Source organism: Ursus arctos, unplaced genomic scaffold (assembly GCF_023065955.2).
Source record: "Ursus arctos isolate Adak ecotype North America unplaced genomic scaffold, UrsArc2.0 scaffold_9, whole genome shotgun sequence".
NCBI lineage: Eukaryota > Metazoa > Chordata > Mammalia > Carnivora > Ursidae > Ursus > Ursus arctos.
In genome coordinates this window covers 31,417,021-31,438,203 of record NW_026623111.1, presented here as the reverse complement: position 1 = coordinate 31,438,203, position 21,183 = coordinate 31,417,021, and the positions used below count along the sequence as shown (strand labels likewise).

The following is a 21,183-nucleotide window of genomic DNA, read 5'->3' as shown; positions in this document are numbered from 1 at the left end:
ATTATCTCACTAGTGTTGACTGGCTAAAGGTTACAGTTTTTGGTGTTGAAACTGCAGTTAGATTGGGTATTAGGTCCATTGCTGACATGGACTTTGGCATGAGTGACTCCATTTTGGGGCCTGCTGTCTCCTTTTTAATAATATGAATTTTAAGGAGGACACAAGCATTCAGTCTATAGCAGTACTATAGCTAACGAAGTTAAAGAATGAAGTAATTAAGCAGACTAGGACTCTAGCATCATCTGCTTCACAGGAGAGCCAGGATAGAGCGTCTGAAGACACTCACATTTGTAGGAAATTAGTCTGCCTGTAGAAGGGGTAGGCAATCATTTCTATAGATTTGTAATTTATATAATTAATCCCTAATTCATATATATAATTAGTAATAAATTCATAAATACAGGTCTTTAATAAATATGAACTATCCTTAGTTTAAGAGAATTATTATGAGTCTATACAATAATACGAATTTTCATAGCTCAACAGAAAGAGTAACACTCAGTGGTTGTCTTACATTTTTTTTCTCTTTCTCCTAGATTTAAGCAGTCAAGTTAAATCACGCTGGGCAATCATGGCAGAAGGTGGATTCGATCCCTGTGAATGTGTTTGCTCTCATGAGCATGCAATGAGAAGGCTGATCAATCTGGTGAGATGACTGGGACAGTTCTATTCAGAATTGAGCTGTACTCCTTCTGTCCTATTTTTGTGGGAATGTTGGTTGTTGGAGAATTTTCATCTGATGGTCACTAAAATTATTTCATAATTGAAATTCCACAGTGGTTTAAGTCATAATGGTCAAAGTCCCTGCCAGCAATTCTTTTATTAGAGATAGAAACAAATTGTTATCTATTTATGGTAGATTTATGTTGCTGATATCACCATTGTAGGTAAGTAACACGTGTGTATAGCCTTTTCTGTTCTGTATTAAGGAATATAGTCTTTAGCTATATGGAGTGTATTTACCTGATAAATTGCTATGAAGTCACAGTTCCTGTTGTGACATGGTTCAGATTCTACTCTAACAAATGACACGACAATAAAAATCTCTCTATAAAGCATTTCCAAATCCAAATCAATTATTCTACGGAGGCAGGTTTCTGAACAACAGGCTTTAGATGGTCTCACTGAATTGATTGTTGTGAGATTTGAATTTGTAAGGTTTTTAAGACTTTCCTAAGTCTCTAGAATCTTAAATACAGGACTTTTTATGTATTATACTTCATACTTTTTATGTGCAAAAGAAGAAACTAACTATTAACAATAAGATATATTATCATTTTATAGAACATTTTATTGTTCTAGAATACTCTTGTATAGAAGTATGTTATCATAGACCAGTTGGTAAAACCAGAAATAAACATTTGCTTAAATATTTGAATTTTTGGTGGTTAATAAGCAGGTTTTTTGCTGACTCAGTGTCTATATATAGTGATCAGAAGTGTGTTTCTTGTGAATGATATTCCTCTTAGAGTCAGCATATGCTGGGATTTATGATCCTAAAGAATGTCTTAGAAGGAAATCAATAAAATAAGAACTTATAAATTAGACTTGTGGCTATAGAGAAAATGGCAATATCTCTGATAACTTGATATAAAAATAGATGAGTCCGAAGAAAGAGTATTTAAAATATTTTCTCCTATTTATGACATTAAATAGCTGATAGTTTTTATGTCTAAATTTAAACATAAGGCAATTTTTTTTTTTCAAATTACGTGATACGAGGAACAGAAAAATAGACTTGAATTTAACTGGTAAATTTTCCCAGGAGATCAGTATTTAATAAGAATTACTACCTCTTTTTTTCTTAGTACAGTATTTTGTATTTAACATAGTATCCATCTTTTTTCTCTTAGCTCTGCTGCTTTTTTTTTTTTAGAGATGGCTAAAACTAAGCCCTACTTTTTATGATTCCCTGTACCTTTCTATCCTCTTTAGTAGACTGTCAGGAAAACCGTATTTAGCTTTTGTTTTGTTTTGTCTTTAATGCATACCTTCATGCCTGATGGAACATTGTATAGCAATCCTAGTGGAAAGTACTTTATGTGAACATAGATTTTAGATTTTACAAACCTTTAAAAGGCTACAGTTTTTAGTCTGTGCTGGGTATTTCACGCAGTATCAATCACTGATGGGTGATCCTGGATGGAGGATCCAGTGGTGTATAACATGCTGATAGCAGAATTGAAGATGCCAGAAGGGAGGAGAAACTCACTTGATTCAATAGGAAACTTGCTGATTAGGCTTGATAGGCATTTGTTTGATTTGAATTGTACTTTATAATTTTTGTTTCTTCTTTTATTTAAACTCCAAATCAAGCAGCATTTTGGGGCCATATCTACCTTGTAGCTATTAAGTGCTTTCTAAAAACTTTTTTTTCTGAAAGAGTGTCTTTTGAAATAAGATCTCTAATTTCAAAAATTCAGAAATAAGGTCTAACTTCTCTACATTCAGTAATGTGTAATACTCTTTATTGTAGCGTTATTTTTAGTAGTGAATAGTTATAAACAAACCCAGTTACCTACCAGTAGGGCAGTGGTTATATCATGGTATGTTCATATGATGGAATCTTATACAGATGTTTAAAATAACTATGTCTTTAAAGAATATATAATCACATAAGGGAAATTCATATATGAAATGAATAAAAAGCAAGATACAGAAATGGCCTTTAGTACGGTCTTGTTTTTCTGTACCCACACACACCATATATATGTGTGCACAGGAAAAAAAGACTTGAAGAAACTATGTCTCTAATGTTAACAGTGTTTATCTCTGGATTGTAGGTTATAAGGTGAGACTTTTTTTATGGTTTTCTGTATTTTCTATGATAATGTATCTTATAATCAGAAAAAGGTTATTTAACAAAAGCTATCTTTTTTTCATTTAAATATTGTCAGCTTATAAATACTAGGCTTTTCTACCTCTCACTCATTCATTATCTTCTACTCTTGTACTTTTTAGTACCTTTATCTTATTACTCTGTGAAAGTCTAACTCCCCAGCTATATTTTTAAAAGTTTATCCAAGGGTATAATTTTTCTGTATTAGTTATAACCATCAGGGTTTAGATTTCTGCATGTTCAGGAAACTCATGGATATGATAATAATGTATTGCAGTATGATGATAGAGCAGAAACTTATTCTCATCTTTCTAAAAATGGACACTGAATTCATTCTTGCAATAGAGTAGCATCTCGTTAATTTTAGGTACTAGTTTCGAATTCTTGTTATTTTTTTTACCTCATATAATCAAGTTGGATTTTCTTGTATGTTCTGTGGAAATAGATGGGCTTCACCAAGGAATATATTCATCTTAGGAGCAGTTAAGATTTTACCATTATTTCCTTTTTATTTTAATAAAGTTCTATTCATTCACAATTTAAAAGTAACTTCTTTTCCTAATTTAGTAACTATCAGTTAAGGTTCTTTATTACAGGTTCTAGATGGTCTGGCTGATATAAGCAGAAAAATACATATTAAAAGGATATTATGTGGCTCACACTGGAGAACCTGGCACGGAAAATGAATAGGATCAAAGGGAGGGTAGGAGGGTAAGTGTCAAAACAAGAAAAGAGCCAAAGTCGTGCTGTAGAACAAGAGCAGCCAAGATGCTGCTTGCTCCCAAATTCCAGAATTTTATATGTCCAAGTGATGATGCAACATCTCCATTTAGAGAAGTAGTAGACATCTTACATTTAATGTATGCATTACCAAACTTTTTTTCTTGCCCTGAAGCTTAAACTTCCTTGTCTTCTCTATTCATTCCATTACTCTGGTTGCTTAGGCAATACCTTTTGTGTCAATTTTTACTCTTTCAACCTCATAGCTAACGCAGAAACAAACCTTTTGGCTTAACCTTGAAAATATATCCAGAATCCAGACATTTCTCACACTTCCAGTGCAACATCCTGATCTAGTCTACCATCAGCTCTTGCCTGGATTATTGAAATTAGCCTCCTTATGAGTCTCCTTGCTTCTACCCTCCTGTCATGCCCCACTTTCTTCAAGTTTAGTTCTCACTACAGCAGCTGAAGTGATCTATTTTCGATATATCAGGTAATGTTCTCCTTCCCTCAAAATCCTACCGTAGCTCTGCACAACACTTAGTGGGAAAAAAAAACACCAAAATTTACATAGCCCTCCATGATCTGTCCCCCCTCTACCCCACTCTTCTCCTTTGCTCATTTTGTTCTAACAATTCTGGCCTTCTTGCTGTTCTTGGAAAATACTCAAATACAAAGGATCAAGAGTATAAAGACTTTAGACTTTTCAGCAGCAGAACTGGAAGGCATTGACACAAAGATGTTAAGTTCTGAAGGGAAATTATTACAAATCCAACATTCTGTATTCAACCAAAGTATCAGTCAAATAGGAGGGAGTCTTCAAAAATGCCATCTCATGTACCATGTCTTAGATAGTTACTAGAGGATGAACTATTTTTCGCCAAAAAGGCGGCATAAACCCAGGAGGAAGAAGAAGATCTGAGTGTAGAAAGCAGGAGATCTGGCACATGCAAGAAGCCAAAGTAACTTCAGGATAATGGTGAACAGAGATCCCAAGGTGATAGCTGTGCACCAGGACTGCAAGACAGCTGGTTTCATTGAGAGGGTGTCACACGGCTCTAGCAGAGATGTTTTTCAGAAAGATGAATTGATAGAATACCTGGTGAGGGGCGCCTGGGCGGCTCAGTCGTTAAGCGTCTGCCTTCGGCTCAGGGCGTGATCCTGGTGTTCTGGGATCGAGCCCCACATCAGGATCCTCCGCTGGGAGTCTGCTTCTTCCTCTTCCACTCCCCCTGCTTGTGTTCCCCGTCTCACTGGCTGTCTCTCTCTGTCAAATAAATAAATAAAATCTTAAAAAAAAAAAGAGAGAAAAAGAATACCTGGTGAGTCTAGGTGTCTTGTGATTTAGAAAACTGAAAACAAGTCGTCAAAAGTCATAGAAAACCAAGTAAGTGGGGGAAAAAAGAATAAGGAAGTACAGAAAATAGTACAGAAAAGAAAAAGTAATTGTATTTACTACATGATTCAACTGTGAAGAGCATTTACGTAGTCATAATGTTAAAGCTGACTATTGCGCTAAACAAACTTATGATGTAACTATTAGGAGATGGCAAGAGTGCACATGTGTGGTTTGTTCAGAAAAGAGAGAACTAGGTCTTCATATTTTATACTGGTGAATCAGTGGATATTGCTTAAAACTGAAAAATCAAGAAGTAGCAATGCATATTTATATATAAAGACATGGAGGTAAATACTAAATAATCACCTAAAAGTTGAAAGTGGCTGCCTCTGTGGGAGGGGAAATGGGTAGGAAGGGATAGGAACTGCTCTTTTTGGGAGACAGCACACAACCTATTAGAAATACAAGAAGACACATATTTTAGAACTATCTGAGAAATGATCATGAAAGCCATAGAGATGCCTTTGCAGGTTGGAGTATGAGAGAGTGTGTGGGAGGTGTGTGTGTAGGTCAGTATAATGTGTTTATAAATACATAGAAATGGTTTCCAAGGGATCTCCCTTGGGCTCATAATGTTACATTGAGGAGAATTTGAAGCTAGTCTACATGCTAGTTTAAGCCCATAGAAAGTCTCTGATGTAAGTTTTCCTTTTACAAATGAGGAAACTAAGGCACAGAGAGGTTAAGTCACTTTTCCTAGGCATCGGAGCTGACCAGAGAGTGGCAGAGGCATATTCAAACCTGGCAGTTTAGGCCTAGGCCCTGGGTTGTTTCTTTAGTGCCATGTTCAGTTCTGCTGCCTGTTGGTCTCCTTCAAGCACCTTTAAAAACCCTGTATTTGTGATCAGGGGGGCCCTAGGGGGTTAGGAGAAAGCAGTAAGGGAGATTCGTCACCGTATTTTCACATTTTAAAACTATGTGAATGCATTACCTAGTCAAATAATTAACCTTAAAAATAAAACGTTTTAAAAATTTATTTATTTGAGAGAGAGAGAGCCACCACGGGAGGGGCAGAGGGAAAGGGAGAAAGAGTCTTCACACTCCCCGCTGAGCTCGGAGCTTGATGTAGGGCTTGAGCCCATGACCCTGAGATCATGACTAGAGCCAGAATCAAGAGTCACTGGCTTAACTGACTGAGCCACCCAGGCGCCCCTAGAAACAAAACTTTGTAAGCTACTTCAAAGACATTATAAGCAGTAAAATAATATAAATAATTAGTACAGACTGTTTTCACTGAGGAATAAAATTTTTGAATGCACTATTGTTACATGATTTGAAAAGGAAATATATCCTGTGATGTTTAGCCTTCCAATAATTCTAATAAGACTTTTTTCTGTTCTTACATTCTTTGATTTCTAAATTGGTTAATTTTTTCTCATCAGTATTTAAAAAAATATATAAAGATAGAAAAAGCTAGGGGCACCTGGGTGGCTCAGTTGGTTAAACATCTGACTTCCTCTCAGGTCATGATCTCCAGGTCCTGGGATTGAGCTCTGCATTGGGCTCCCTGCTCAGCGGGGAGTCTGCTTGTCCCTCTCCCTCTGCCCCCTCCTCCCCCACTCATGCTGTCTCTCTCTCTCTCAAATAAATAAAACCTTTAAGAAAAAATAGAAGAAGCTTGTATGTCTCCTAAGGCAAAATGGACACAAGCAGCAGTTCAGATTTTTTACTCTTGCCTCATCAGTGCTTATGTAAGTTTTGATTCTTTAACTGCTAAGCTGTACTAGTACAAAGAATATAAATGTGATTTTCATTCATTTTATTGTCTGTCTACAGTATTGACTTTAAAACAAATGACTGTATTTCTGATTGTATTATAGGAGTGTTTTAAATGATACATTATAAACAGAATTTAAGTGTAAGGTTGGTAAGCCTGCAGTACAAAGAATGCCCATTTTGGGGTGCTCTTGACAAAGCTTTGCTTTCTCACTTGGCATGTCTCCTTCCAATGATTTAATTACATCATTGAGTCATACACATGTTCATAACACAGTTGTATTTTGCTAGGTGCATGTATGTTTCTGTTTGTCTCAGGAATGTTCGGAAACATTAATAAAAAGAGGCATTATCTGACATTATAGTCTATTTCTATCCTAATTAGTGCTTTACTCATTAAATACTGGCTGATAAGACTCAAAAGAAGTGGATAAGAATATGCAGTGAGAATTCCTTTCAATTAAAATCAGGTATCTTTATCAAGTTATTTTATGTTTCATTACTTGATGTAATATGGGACTAGGCCCAGTGATAAATATGAATTTTTTAAAAATTAAAAAAAAATTTTTAAAGATTTTATTTATTTATTTGACAGAGAGACAGCCATCGAGAGAGGGAACACAAGCAGGGGAGTGGGAGAGGATCCCAGGGATCCCAGCGGAGCAGGGAGCCTGATGTGGGGCTCGATCCCAGGACCCTGGAATCCTGCCCTGAGCCGAAGGCAGACACTTAACGACTGAGCCACCCAGGTGCCCCTAAATATGGATTTTTCTTGACGTAGTAGTAGAATACTACTACATGTGTAGAAAGATGCCAACACAAAATTGTAATCGAATTATAAATCATTTTTTTTAAAGATTCTATTGATTGATTTGAGAGAGACGGAAAGAGCAAGAGCAGGAGGAGGAGCAGAGGGAGAGGGACAAGCAGACTCCATGCTGAGCATGGAGGCCGATGCGGGGCTCAATCTTATGACTCTGAGATGACCTGAGCCAAAATCAAGAGTCGGACACTTAACCAGGTCAGCCACCCAGGTGCCCCATAAATCATTTTTTTAAGTCATCTGGTATGTTTTGTGCGTTCTCCTTGTGAGGTTAGTAATTTTTTTAAAAGCATTTCCTTATAACTACTGTATGTAGTTTTTTTGTTTTTTGTTTTTTTTAATGACTGATATTTTCTTAAAACAATAAAAATGGCCTGTAGAGGGACTTTTTCCATTCTCATTGAAGCCATTTGCAGAATTATCCTGGTTTCACCCTCTTCTGCTCCCTTGCCACCTCCTTCTCCTGTTCTCCTTGACTGGCTGTCTCTTGGCATAAAGTTTCTTCTATTAATGATAGGAGTTCCAGAAAGAGAGAACAGATAGATTTAGTAATGTGAACTCAGATTATGCTCTGCGTTTTTCCTGTTCTTTGTTGTAACCTAAGATTTGGAATACAGATAATCCCTTTTTTTTGGTTTGTTGAGCTCTGTTTTTCAACTCTAAGCAGTGTAACTGATACTTCTACATTTTTAATTTACTTTATTTTCATATTAAAGTACTGTAAGCATGTGATCTGGGAGATCCTTGGTCAGATTCCTCTTTATAGGCCCAGAGGCCCTGTAAATTGTGGCTAGTGTTCACTGTACTTAAATAAGTCACATTAAAATTGATTGGCCTTTTTCCCAGAAGAAAAATATGTGTGTCTGAAAAATTTCTTGAGAAACCTTTCTACCTAGCAAATACAGTTACTGCTAGTATCTTTTGTTATTTTATATTAATTGTTGTAAAATAGTTACTGAAATAATATATGAATATGTTCTTTCAAAAAAAAAAGTATATTAAAAGTAAAACTAAACTCCTCACACACTTCTCTGTATCTGGCTTATTCCCTACTTCCTTAAATGAATTTGGTGTGCATCTTCCCAGCTCTTTCTAACAAATATATATTTAGATACTGTGGTGTGTGTGTGTGGGTGTCTGTGTATTTATATATATATTTCCCCAATTTAATAATAATATTTAGCATTGTACATGTGGCTACAAAGCCTTTTTAATCATCTGATTAACTTTTGGGTTTTATTTTAGTCGATAAAGAAAATTTTTGTCAACTTTTTTCTTTCAAATCTTAATACTTTTTATCAGTATCATCCAGGCATTGGAAGACTGGTTAGTCCTTCTATGGTTAGAGGTATAATTCACTTTACCAATTAGGAAGTGAGATTATGTTTTATTTAAAAGATAAAATGGTGATTGCATGTCAGTATATTTAATTCAATAATTCAAGCAGTATACTAAGTGTTGAAAGAGAAAATAAAAATCTCCCTATATTCTCCAACCCTTCATTGCTTCTTTACTGAATATGAACTATTAACAGTTTCGTTTATATTATTCCAATTGTATGTCTGCAAAGCAAATTACTGCAAAACTTAGTGGCATAAAACAACCTTTTATTAAGCTGGTAAACTGAAGTACCTACAGAGTGTAGTGGAGATGGCTTGTGTGCTGCTTCATGTCTGGGTTCTTAGCTGTAAGACTTGGAGGCTGGGAGCAGGAAGCATCTGGAGGCTCACTTACTCACTGTCTGGCAGTTGATCCTGGTAGATGCCTGAAACCCTACCTAGTGCTGTCAGCCAGAACACTTACATATGGCTTTTTCATGTGGCCGCTTGGCTTCCTCACAGCATGGTGGCTTGGTTCCAAGGTTGAGTATCCATCCTAAGGGAGGATGGTGGAGGGAGAGAACCAGGCAACAAGGGGATACTTTTTTTTTATTATTATTAATTTCCTTAACTAATCTGTGCACCCAACGTGGGGCTCGAATTCACAGCCCAAGATCAAGAGTCGCATGCTCTACTGCCTGAGCCAGCCAGGCGCCCCAGCAGCTGGATGTTTTTTATGGCCTAGCCTAAAAAGTCCCATACAGCACTTCTGTTATACTTTAAAAAAAAATTTTTTTTAAACATTTTATTTATTTATTTGATAGCACAAGCAGATGCAGCAGCAGGCAGAGGGAGAGGGAGAAGCAGGCTCCCTGCTGAGCCGGGAGCTCAACGTGGGGCTCGGTCCCAGGACCCTGGGATCATGACCTGAGCCAAAGGCAGATGCCTCACTGGCTGAGCCACCCAGGCGCCCCTTTTTAAAAATTTTTATTTTAAGTAGGCTCCATGCCCAGTGTGGGGCTCAAATTCACCACCCTGAGATCAAGAGTCACATGTTCTACCGACTAAGTCAGCCAGATGCCCTCTTTATTAAATTTTTTTGTTGTTATACTTTTTTTTTTTTTAAAGAATTTACTCATTTGAGAGAGAGAGAGAGTTCACAAGTGGGGAGAGGGGCAGAGGAAGAGGGAGAGAGACAAGAAGACTACCTGCTGAGCAGGGAGCCCATAGTGGGGCTCAATCCCAGGACCCTGAGATCATGACGTGAGTGGAAGTCAGATGCTTAACTGACTGAGCCACCCAGGCACCCCGATCCTTTTTTTTTTTTTTTAAAGATTTATTTATTTATTAGAGAGAGAGAGAGCATGCACATGTGAGTGCAGCGGGGAGGGACATAGGGAGAGAGAGAATGTCAGGCAGACGGCCTGCGGAGCACGGAGCACAGAGCCCAATGTGGCGCTCAACCCACAAACCCGATACTGTGACCTGAGCCAAAATCAAGAGTTGGTAATTCAGTTGACTGAGCTACCCAGGTGCTCCTGTTATACTTTTGATAACAGCGGTCAGCAAGCCTACTAAGGTTCAAGAGGGGAGGAAATAGACTCCACCTCTTTTTTTTTTTTATTAAAGTATAATTGACAAACAATATTAGTACAACAAAATGATTTGATACTTACATATTACTAAATGATCACCACAGTAAGTCTAGTGAACATCTGTCCTATGTAGTTGCAAAGAAATCTTTTGCTTTGTGATGGGGACTTTTAAGATCTACTTTCTTAGCACCTTTTAAATATGCAATACAGTATTATTGCCTGTAGTCACCATGCTATACATTACATCCCCATAACTTATTTTATAACTAGAACTTGTACCTTTTGACCCCCTATATCCATTTTGCCCATCCTCTACCACCCATCTCTGGCAACCACCAATCTGTTCTCTGTTGATTAGCTTGGTTTGTCTTTTTAAATTTCACCTATAAGGCAGATTATACAGTATTTGTCTGTCTTTGACTTATTTCACTTAGCTTATGTCCTTAAGGTCCATCTGGGTTGTCACAAATGGGAAGATTTCATTCTTTTTATGGCTGAATAGTATTCGTGTGTGTGTGTATGTGTGTGTGTGTGTCTACACACATCGTCTTTATCCATCAGTAGACACTTAGGTTGTTTCCATGTCTTGGCTATTGGAAATAATGCTGCAGTGCACGTGGGTGTGCTTATATCTTTTCAAATAAATGTTTTCATTTTCATCAGATAAATACCGGAAGTGGAATTGCTGGATCATGTAGCAGTAGTTCTATTCTTAATTTTTTTGAGAAACCTGATACTGTTTTCCATAGTGGCTGCACCAATTTACATTCCCACCAGTAGTGCACAAGGGTTTCCTTTTCTCCACATCTCCACTAATGCTTGTTATTTCTTGTCTTTTTGGTAATAGTCATTCTAACAGGTATGAGGTGATGTCTTCCTATAGTTTTGATTTGCATTTCCCTGATGATTAGTGATGTCAAGCATCTTTTCATGTACCTCTTACCCATCTGTATGTGTTCTTTGGTTAAATATCTGTTTAAAATTTTTAAATCAGATTGTTTTTTTGCTGTTGAGTTGTAGGAGTTTTTTTAATATTTTGGATATTAATTTGTTATCAGACAGGTGTTTTGCAAATATTTTCTTTCATTCAGTAGGTTATCTTTTCATTTTGTTGATGGTTTCCTTTCTTGTGCAAAAGATTTTTAGTTTGACATAGTCCTACTTAGTTATTTTTGCTTTTGTTGCCTTTGCTTTTGGAATCAGATCAAAAATACATCACTAATACTGGTATCAAGGAGCTTACTGCCTATGCTTTCTTCTAGGAGTTTTATGATTTCAGGTTTTACGTTCAAGTCTTCAACCCATTATGAGTTAATTTTGATGTTAATCCATTTCTTAGTTACTACCCTCTACCTCTTAACGGGGAGTAGAGAAATCTGGAAGAGCATGTGTGACTGGAAATACTACTATGGCTGTTTTTGGAAAATACAGTCTGCTAGGTACATCTTTCTAGAAATTTGTTTTACATAGAAGGGATCCATAGTACCCATACGTTTCTGCAACTTTTTCTCACTTTATGTATCTTTTCATGTTAGCAAATGTCTTAGTTTGGTTTTCTAAACAATATTATAGATCGGGTGGCTTATAAACAACAGCAATTTATTCTTCACAGTTCTGGAGACTTGGAAGTTCCAAGAGTAGGTGCCAGCATGGGTTCTGGTGAGAGCCCTCTTCCAGGTTGCAGACTGCTGTTTTCTTGTTGGATCTTCACATGGTGGAGAGAGTGCAAGAGCATTCTGGGGTCTCTTTTAAAAGGGCATCAGTCCTGGGAGCCTGGGTGGCTCAGTCAGTTAAGCATCTGCCTTCAGCCCAGGTCATAATCCCAGAGTCTCAGGTTCGAGCTCTGCAGCAGGCTCCCCTTCGCAGTGGGGAGTCTGCTTGCCCTCTGACCCTCCCCTGTCTCGTGCTTGTGCGCTCTCAAATAAAAAATAAATTAATTAATTAAAATAAAAATCTCTCAAATAAAAAAAAAATCTTTTAAAAATAAAGGCCATCAGTCCTATTCATAAAGGCTCCATCCTTATGGCCTAATCATCTCTGAAAGGCCCCACCTCCAAATACTAGCACATTAGGGATTTCAACATTTTTAACAGTGTAATGGTATTGGAATTTTCTCTTTTTAGTAACACAGGTAAGATGTAAATATTTAAATTGTGAATACTTGAAATAATATAGAAAAATAGAGCAAAAAGTCAAAGTCTTTTGACTTTGGCAACTTCCCGTTGCCTACCCCTCACCTCTCTGGACCCCATGACCACTATTACTTGCTTGGCCAGAGGTTGCATTTAGTTTGTGAACTTTCCAGTCACATATCTATGCACTATGCATTTATATATCTTTACAGATTCAGATAGATAGATAGATATACAGATAGATATATATAATCAGAATTGCCTGTACCATAAGGGTATAGCATGTGAATTTTACTGTTCTCTTGTCGGTGGCCTTAAATTGTGTGTTGATTTTTGGTTCAATAAATTAATTAAACTCAAAATCAGAAGGTATTTTGTAGGATTGGAGAAAGTATATGTATATCATATTTGGGCAAAGTAGCCCAACGTATTAGTGTTAGACATTTAAAAAATATTTTCAAAATATTCAGACTTGCCTTTAACCCAGTTATTTGAAGTCTTGAAGCTTATAAGTTGCATGGATTATTGTGGTTGCCACAAGTTATTTTTGTTAATGTTACAGGAAAATATGTAGAGATGCTACTTAGTCATTAAGAACTAAGTGTGATCAGGGGCAACTGGGTGGCTCAGTCGGTTAAGCATCTGCCTTCGGCTCGGGTCATGATCCCAAGGTCCTGGGATTGAGCGCCGCATCCCACTCCCTGCTCATCGGGGAGTCTACTTCTCTCTCTGCCCCTCCACCTCCCTCTGTTCATGCTCTCTCAAATAAATAAAATCTTAAAACAAACAAACAAACAACAAAACAACTAAATGTGATCAGAAATAGTAGGTTCTAGCTGATCTCCCAGTTGAAACATTGGACTTCTGCAGTAGTGTGATTATGTAGGAATATTTGAATTGAATGTTCTTTGTTTGTATTTTGTCATTTCTTTAAAATATTCCGCCTGTAGTTTGGCAATGTGTATGAAAACTTAAAATGTGTATACCTTTATTCTAACAGTTTCTCTTCTTACTCTAATGAGATTATTAAATGGGTAAGAATGTATTTATAGAAACGTTCACCTCAGCATTGTTTTTCATGTACAAATTTGGAAATGATGTAATTAAATGGAATGCTGTGCAACATTAAAAGTTATGTAGAGCAGGGTTGGGGCATTAAAAGATTTGTGACGGGGGTGCCTGGGTGGCTTAGTTGGTTAAGTGTCTGATTCTTGGTTTCAGCTCAGGTCATGGGGTTGAGTCCCCCACTCAGCAGGGAGTCTGCTTCTCTCTCTCTCTCTCTCTCTCTCTCTCTTTCCTCCTCTCTCCCTCTGCCCCTCCCCACACACATGTGCTCTCTCTCTAAAATCTTTTTTTAAAAAAAGATTTGTGACTAGTTGTTGAGTATGGCAAAAAGATAGCAAAATAACACGGACAGGGTTCTGTTTTATAAAATTATATATATATACACACACACACACACACACACACACACACATATGCAGTTGACTCTTGAACAACATGGGTTTGTACTGTGTGGGTCCACATATACACAGGGGTTTTTTTGATAGATATAGTACCGTACTGTATTTTCTCTTACGCTTATCTTAATAATGTTTTCTCTAGCTTGCATTATTATGAGAATACAGTGTATGATACATATGGCATATAAAATATGTGTTAATCAACTGTTATTGCTAAGGCTTTCAGTCAACAGTAATCTATTAGTAGTTAAGTCTTCGGGGAGTCAAAACTTACACATGGATTTTTGACAGGGGTCAATGTCCCTAACCACTGTGTTGTTCAAAGTTCAACTGTATTACAAATATGTATGTCTGCAATATATTAACCAGAATGTTAACAAGGAGTTATTGTATGGAGGGATTTTGTCCATTTTGGTCTCTGTTCTATCCCTGAGTACTAGTAGAACATTACTGAGCCACATTAGAATGTAGGAAATGTTCTGTATTTATGTTTTGAGGAAAGCCACAGGAATCTCACAGCTCAGAGATTTTCAAGCCAACCTTACAACTGTGAGCTGTGTGAGGTCTGGCTAGAGAAGACATTGACCCAACTGTTTAGTCATTGCTTTGAAAGTTCTTTTTTGTTGTTGGTTAGAATTTCATTTTTTAGAAAATAGTAGTGATAAATTTGAGCATACTTATTTCACAAATAGGCAGCCCTGTTTAATATTAAAAGGACTTTTTCTCTCTTGCCTGTGTATTATTGCTATGATGCTATGATCTCAAAACATTATCCTGTGGGCCATGAACTGGGTTTTCTTTGTACATATTTAATTTTATATATGTTTAATTATATCACTTAATCCTTAAAATGCCGTAAGCTTCATAATGTTATGTAAGTAGGCATGTGCAAGGAGGAATAAAGCAGATGCTGGCCCCACCCCCGCAGCCATCCCTGAGGGTTAACAGCCTCACCTCCAGAGCCACCTCCAAGGGCTAACAGAACAGGAAAGGCTTAGCCACAGAGCTGGCTCAGAAGCCTCTACAGGGGGACTTCCAAGAGCTGAACAGCCACACAAAAGGTGCAGTCTGCCCTAAGGTTCAGGCAAAAACTCATAGAAACTCATACATATACACTACATAAGTAAATAAAACTATAACACAATGCATCACGGGTAGGCGGATGCACAGAAGCCAAAATGTTGTATAACCAGCTGTCAATCAAAAATGTCAATCAAAGCCAGATTTACATAAACAAAAAGCAGGCTTGAAAGGATGCAGCTAGAGCTTCTTGAGGCCATTGCCACTCTTGCTCCGGCAGTGGCCCGCTTTCTCTCTTGAAAATGTACTATCCTGGGGCACCTGGGTGGCTCAGTCGTTAAGCATCTGCCTTCGGCTCAGGGCGTGATCCCAGAGTCCTGGGATCGAGCCCCACATTGGTCTACTCCGCTGGGAGCCTGCTTCTTCCTCTCCCACTCCTCCTGCCTGTGTTCCCTCTCTTGCTGGCTATCTCTTTCTGTCAAATAAATAAAATCTTTAAAAAAAAAAAAAAAAGAAAAGAAAATGTACTATCCTAAGTATCTACTCAATAAACTCCATCTCCCCATTCTGATCTGGGGTCTCTAATTCTTTGGTGTACCTGGGACAGGAACCAAGCAACCCAGTGACATCAATAGGTCATATTTATGTCTTTCATAGTTTGAAACTTTATAGAAAGTAACAAACACAGAATTTGAACCCAGATACCTCTGACTTTAAAGCTTCACTTTTAACCACTGTTCTGTTTACCAGTGCATAGGCAGCTCCTGCCCGTGGGAAGGGAGGGGACTTCCAATATATGTGAGGTTCTTGAGCAGACATAGAAATATAGCAAATAAGTTCTCGTTTAATTACTGTCTTAGTTCGGGCCACTATAGCAAAATACCACAAACAGATGACTTAAACAGCAAACATTTATTTCTCACAATTCTGGAGTCTGGAAAGTCCCAGATCAAGTGCAGGCAGATTTGGTGTCTGGTGATAACTCTCTACTTGGTTGGCAGACAGTTGCCTTCTTGCTGTATCCTCACATGGCACAGAGAGAATGAAGGCTCTAGTCTCTTCTTCTAGAGCACTAATCCCATTATGGGGGTTTCACCCTTATGACCTCCTTTAAACCTGATTACCCCCCAAAGGCCCTGCTTCCAAATATCATCACATTCGGGATTTAGGGCTTCAGCATATGAAGTTGGGGCACAGACATTCAGTCTCCATAACAGATACATTTTGGTAACTCCAAAGAGAAACATTCTGTTCTTTGTAATTCCTTTCAGTAAATTTTTTCCAAAGTAAGATTCCTCATAGAACTTACACTTACCGGCTTTTTGTCATTAGAATCTTCTCTTTGGTCTGCATTTTCCCCATAGGCCTCTGACAGCCAAGGTTTTCTGTTAGGCTTCTGGGATATCCTAACAGACTATTTTAGATTCTTCAGTGTTCCCTAACATGAAATCTCTGTGCCAGGTCTCTTTTATTCTTTGTCTCTTTTAATCTCTGTTTTCTGCCTTTTTCCCCAATGATGAAATATATTTATTCTACTCATACTGTGCTGTCTCTGTGATTTTGAAGCTAACTCACTTCAAGAACTTTCCATGACCATCCTAGTTAAGTGGAAAGATCTAAATCTACTTTTATTCCTTTTCTGGGATCCTGGGATCAGTCTTAACATGAAAGTTTACCTGGACAGCAACTATTGGCTATAGATGGTCCATATGTGGTTCCCTCCTCATCCCCTCCACCATAATACAGAGAGTATTTGAAGTCTTTGACCATCCTATCAATACTGGCATTTCTGTTTCCTTCACATATTATCCTTGGTTTTCTTCTATTTGTTTTCACAAATAGTTTCCTTTTGGAGTAGCCAAAATTAGCATCAGTAAATAAGTCAAGAGAAAACTGAGATGTATTGTAAATTAGGCCTTTGTTTTAAGAGTACCATCAAAACAGTGGGATTCTCTTGTACTAAATATGTGGTTTTTGAATTTTTTAAAGACTGTAATTTACTCATCATAGGTGTTTGAATCTGAGCACTGGATATATATATTCCAAAACACTGGCTTGGAAAAACACTATGTGCTAGACTAGGAATGTGGTCATGATACTTTGGCATCTCATTCCTTATTCAGAGCCTGCAGCATTGCCTGCTTGTGAACATGGAAAGTGTCACCAGGTACTCAAAGAAGACCAGCCAGAAGAGCAGGATCCAACCACAGCTCTTGATGGGATGTCCCAAAGATCTGATGCAGCTTGGACTTGAGATGCAGTGCTGCACTCAGCCAGGCTCTCAGTGAATACATTCTTCTCATCCTTGGTTGTGTGTGTGTGTGCTTGTGCACATGCACACGCCTGCAGGCACTCCTTTGTAATTTTCTTAAAGCTGAAGGAGTTCCTGCCTGCACAGCATGAGCCAAAGGGTTTATCCTTTCCTGCTGAAAATCATTTGACTCCCACTCTTCTGGCTGGCTGCCTTTACCTAGGAAAAATCACTTAAGAACCAACACAGCTTCCACATTAATCTGACATAATTTCTCTTTTTACCAATTATATGTGAACTAATTAATTTTCTGGAAACTTATATAGCAGGACAAATTGTACATTACCATCTTTTATCATAGTCCCAAAGGGAAGCCTACTCTTTCTTCCCATGGTACTTTTTTTTTTTTTGAGTGATCTCTGCACCCAATGTGGGACTCGAACTCATGACCCCATGATCAAGAGTTACTTGCTCTATGGACTAAGCCAGCCAGGTGCCCCAAGAGAGATCTCTATTACTGCAGAAGGAAAACATTGGCTATGTTGGTCTTAGAGACTATTTAATAACTATACCTATGGTTATTTTCACTTTAGTGTGAATTTGCTTCAATGCCTGGCTTCAAAGGACAAGTTGACTGTCTTATTGGAGGCTAATGTAGGTGGTGACTTAAGTTGAAGCCAGTGCTCATTTACTGTTCCCCAAATTCTAGGGTTCTTACAAATTATCCTAATTCTGTTCTGCTGGTGCCCTATAAATGGAACAACAAAGCCAGCATGACAGCACATCTGTTTACAACGTGGTTTACTGAATATTTTAAACCCGCTGCTGAGACTTATTGCTCAGAAAAAAAAGATTCCTTTCAAAATATTACTGCTCATGGGCAATATACCTGGTTACTCAAGAGCTGTGATGGTGAGCTACAACAAGATAAATGTTGTTTTCATGCCTGCTAACACAACATCCATTCCGCAGCCCATGGACCAAGGAATCATTTTAACATTCAAGTCTTATTACTTAAGGAATACATTTCATCGGGCTAGAGCTGCCACGCATAGTGATTCCTCTGATGGATCTGAGCAAAGTAAATTGAATCTATTCTCTATATTTGTAAGCTCTGCTTGCTTTTTGTTTTTAGACTCCACACATAAGTGAGATCATACAGTATTTATCTTTTTCTTTGTGACTTCCTTCACTTAGCCTAATGTCTTCAAGGTCCATCCATGTTGCAAATGGCAAGATTTCATTTTTTTTATATGGTTGAATAATATTCCGTTGTATATATATATTTGCCACATTTTCCTTACCCATTCATACATCAATGGACATTTAGATTGTTTCCCTATCTTGACTATTGTAAATAATTCTGCAGTGAGGTAGAGGGTGCATGTATTTTCAAATTAGTAATTTCCTTTTCTTCAGATAAATACCCAGAAGTGGAATTGCTGAATCATGTGGTGATTCTATTTTCAATTTTTTGAGAAATTTCCATACTGTTCTCCATAGTGGCTATACCAATTTACATTCCCAGGGCACCAGGGTTCCCTTTCCTCACCAGCACTTGTTGTCTTTTGTCTTTTTGATAATGGCCATAGAATGTATAATTTTAAAAGAGTTTTTTGATTAATCCCTTTGCATATTTTTGCATTAAGATCTGTTTTCCCATTTTAATTCAAATAGGATGACTTTTAGAAGTACACACCGAAGCAAGTCCGTTCATCTTAAAGAACAATTTACAAAATGATTTGTTTAGTTGTTAATTGCAGTAATTGTTTAGATGAGGTTGTAGTTGGTGTGGCACAGTAGTAATAACAGCTAACATTCTTTGGTTTGTTAATACATTTCACATGCATTATCTATTTTAATCCTCACTAGTACTCAAATATAGGTAATATTATCCCCGTTTTACCAGGTGAGGAAACTAAAGCTTCGAAGTGTTAAAGACCTTGCCCAAGGCTTTGAAACTCTAGAAGGTTGCAGATCCAGACTTGAAGTCCCGATCTTTCTGCAGAGCTCATACTTAACCATCTAAGCACAACTGCTCTGTTGTTGCTTTCCCAAGCAACTGAAAGTCATGAGTTATTGCTGTAATGGAGAGAGGGTGTCATTATAAAGTAACAAGGCTGATTTGAAAAGTTGCGTGCTCCTCATTCTCTTTACTATATAGTCATCTTTATTTTAAGATTTATCATATTATCATTTCTAACCATCCTAAAGTACCTGAGCATACGGTGAACGTAAAAGGATGATGATGTATGTTTACGATAGGTTTTTTCTTTTTGAATTTTCTTTTTAAAATTGATGATCACGGAGTTCCAAAATTAAATTGTTTGAAAAGATCGACATTGAAAACTTTAGCTTTCATCTCTGTCAGAGTCTACTCCTCCATCCTCTCTCAACCGCCGTAATATCCATTTTTAGTTTCGTGTTTATCCAGCCACTGTTTATGCAGCTATAAGCAAAAGGGGGAAATATGGTGCTCCCTTTCAAAGATGCATTTTCTACAAATAGAGTCTGTTTTTTTGCTACCTGCTTCTAGTTTTCAATGAGAAAAAAATCTCATTCACAAAGTTTACTCTTTCTAGCAGTCCTCCTCTACAGTTTAGGGCTTTTCCTTTGGGAAGTCTAATAACATGCTTCAGGAGTTTCTGTCACAGGTGGTGGTTTTTTTTTTTTTTTAATTCCTTAATGTAGATGAATGAAGTAGACTAGATCACAGTATATTTGAAAATTATTTTGAGTAGAAAAAAAGTCCCCCCAAACTGGACTACTCCTCAATGTAGTCTGTGTTTGTATCTGATTCTGAAGGTACAGTATATCGACTATGGTAGCATTCATTAAAAAATAAAATATGATTTTTCTAATGATGAGTATCCATTTTTGGTTAAGTCCAATGGCTAACGTTCCTTTCTTCTTTTTCATTGTAGTTGAGGCAGTCCCAGTCCTACTGCACAGACACAGAATGTCTTCAGGAATGTAAGTAATGATGGGACAGGAGGAGCCTTGGCACTGGGGGCAGAGTTAGAGGACACATAACTGAATATTTGTCAGAAATTTTTCTTACAGTTTGCTTATTAAGGAAATGGTTCTCAATAATGTATTTCCTACTTAAATATTTCTTTTTTTAACTTAAAAAAATTTTTTTGCCTCAAAAACAAACTGGTCATTGAAGAAAAATTTTAAAATCACAGATAAGAAATGACAACTTGGTGCAAAAGCTTTCAGATCTTTTTCTTGGCAAATATATGTGTAACAGTGCACTTTCGGCTGGTCGAACTGGACCATCAAGGATGCTAGTGCAAACCCCTCCTTCACCCTTTCTCTAGCATCTGTTTGCATCTGTTGGCAGCTTTGGGAACTTCTGAATGAAGGAAGGAAGCCGTTCTTTCCTATGATTTGGAAGCTTTGGGCCTTTTGGCTTGGGCATTGGCGTTCTCGAGAGCATAGGCAGTTGGGAAGTTTCTCAGTGTGGCTTTATGGGCAGTGTTGATGGTAAAGTGAGAATGACAGCAGGAAGAAGGATCCTGCATTGTGAATATAGCTGGTAGACTTGGTGGCTGTTTTTTTTAAAGATTTATTTTAGAGGGAGAGGGAGTGCACAGGCATGTGTGCACTAGTAGGGGGAGGGGCAGAGGGAGAAGGAAAGGGGAGAGAATCTCAAGCACACTCCCCACTGAACACAGAGCTGACTTGGGGCTCGATCTCACAACCCATGGGATCATGACCTGAGCCGAAACCAAGAGTTGAAGGCTCAACTGACTGAGCCATGCAGGTGCCCCTAGACTTGGTGGCTGTTAGGTGAGACATCATATTTTCAGGACACAAATAACTTGAGGGGAACTAATAACCAACATTTAAGCCAGTTCTGTCTTATGCCATAATAATTTCACTAAGAATGGAAGTATG

General features: G+C 37.7%; 1 protein-coding gene and 1 long non-coding RNA gene across 6 annotated transcripts in view; both read left to right on the top strand.

The window, feature by feature from the left end:
- The window catches only part of SMIM14 (small integral membrane protein 14), a 75,313-nt gene that overhangs the window by 33,803 nt on the left and 20,327 nt on the right, over positions 1 to 21,183 (top strand). For all 5 annotated transcript variants that reach the window (XM_048212090.2, XM_026508757.4, XM_026508760.4 and 2 more), the window contains 2 exons: positions 537 to 646; positions 20,205 to 20,253. In XM_048212090.2, the coding sequence (XP_048068047.1) occupies positions 537 to 646; positions 20,205 to 20,253 (159 nt within the window). The remainder of the gene's footprint in view (positions 1 to 536; positions 647 to 20,204; positions 20,254 to 21,183) is intronic.
- Positions 653 to 12,387, top strand: LOC130543269 (uncharacterized). Its single transcript, XR_008958488.1, has 2 exons — positions 653 to 7,426; positions 7,535 to 12,387. It is a non-coding gene; the product is annotated as an uncharacterized LOC130543269 (long non-coding RNA).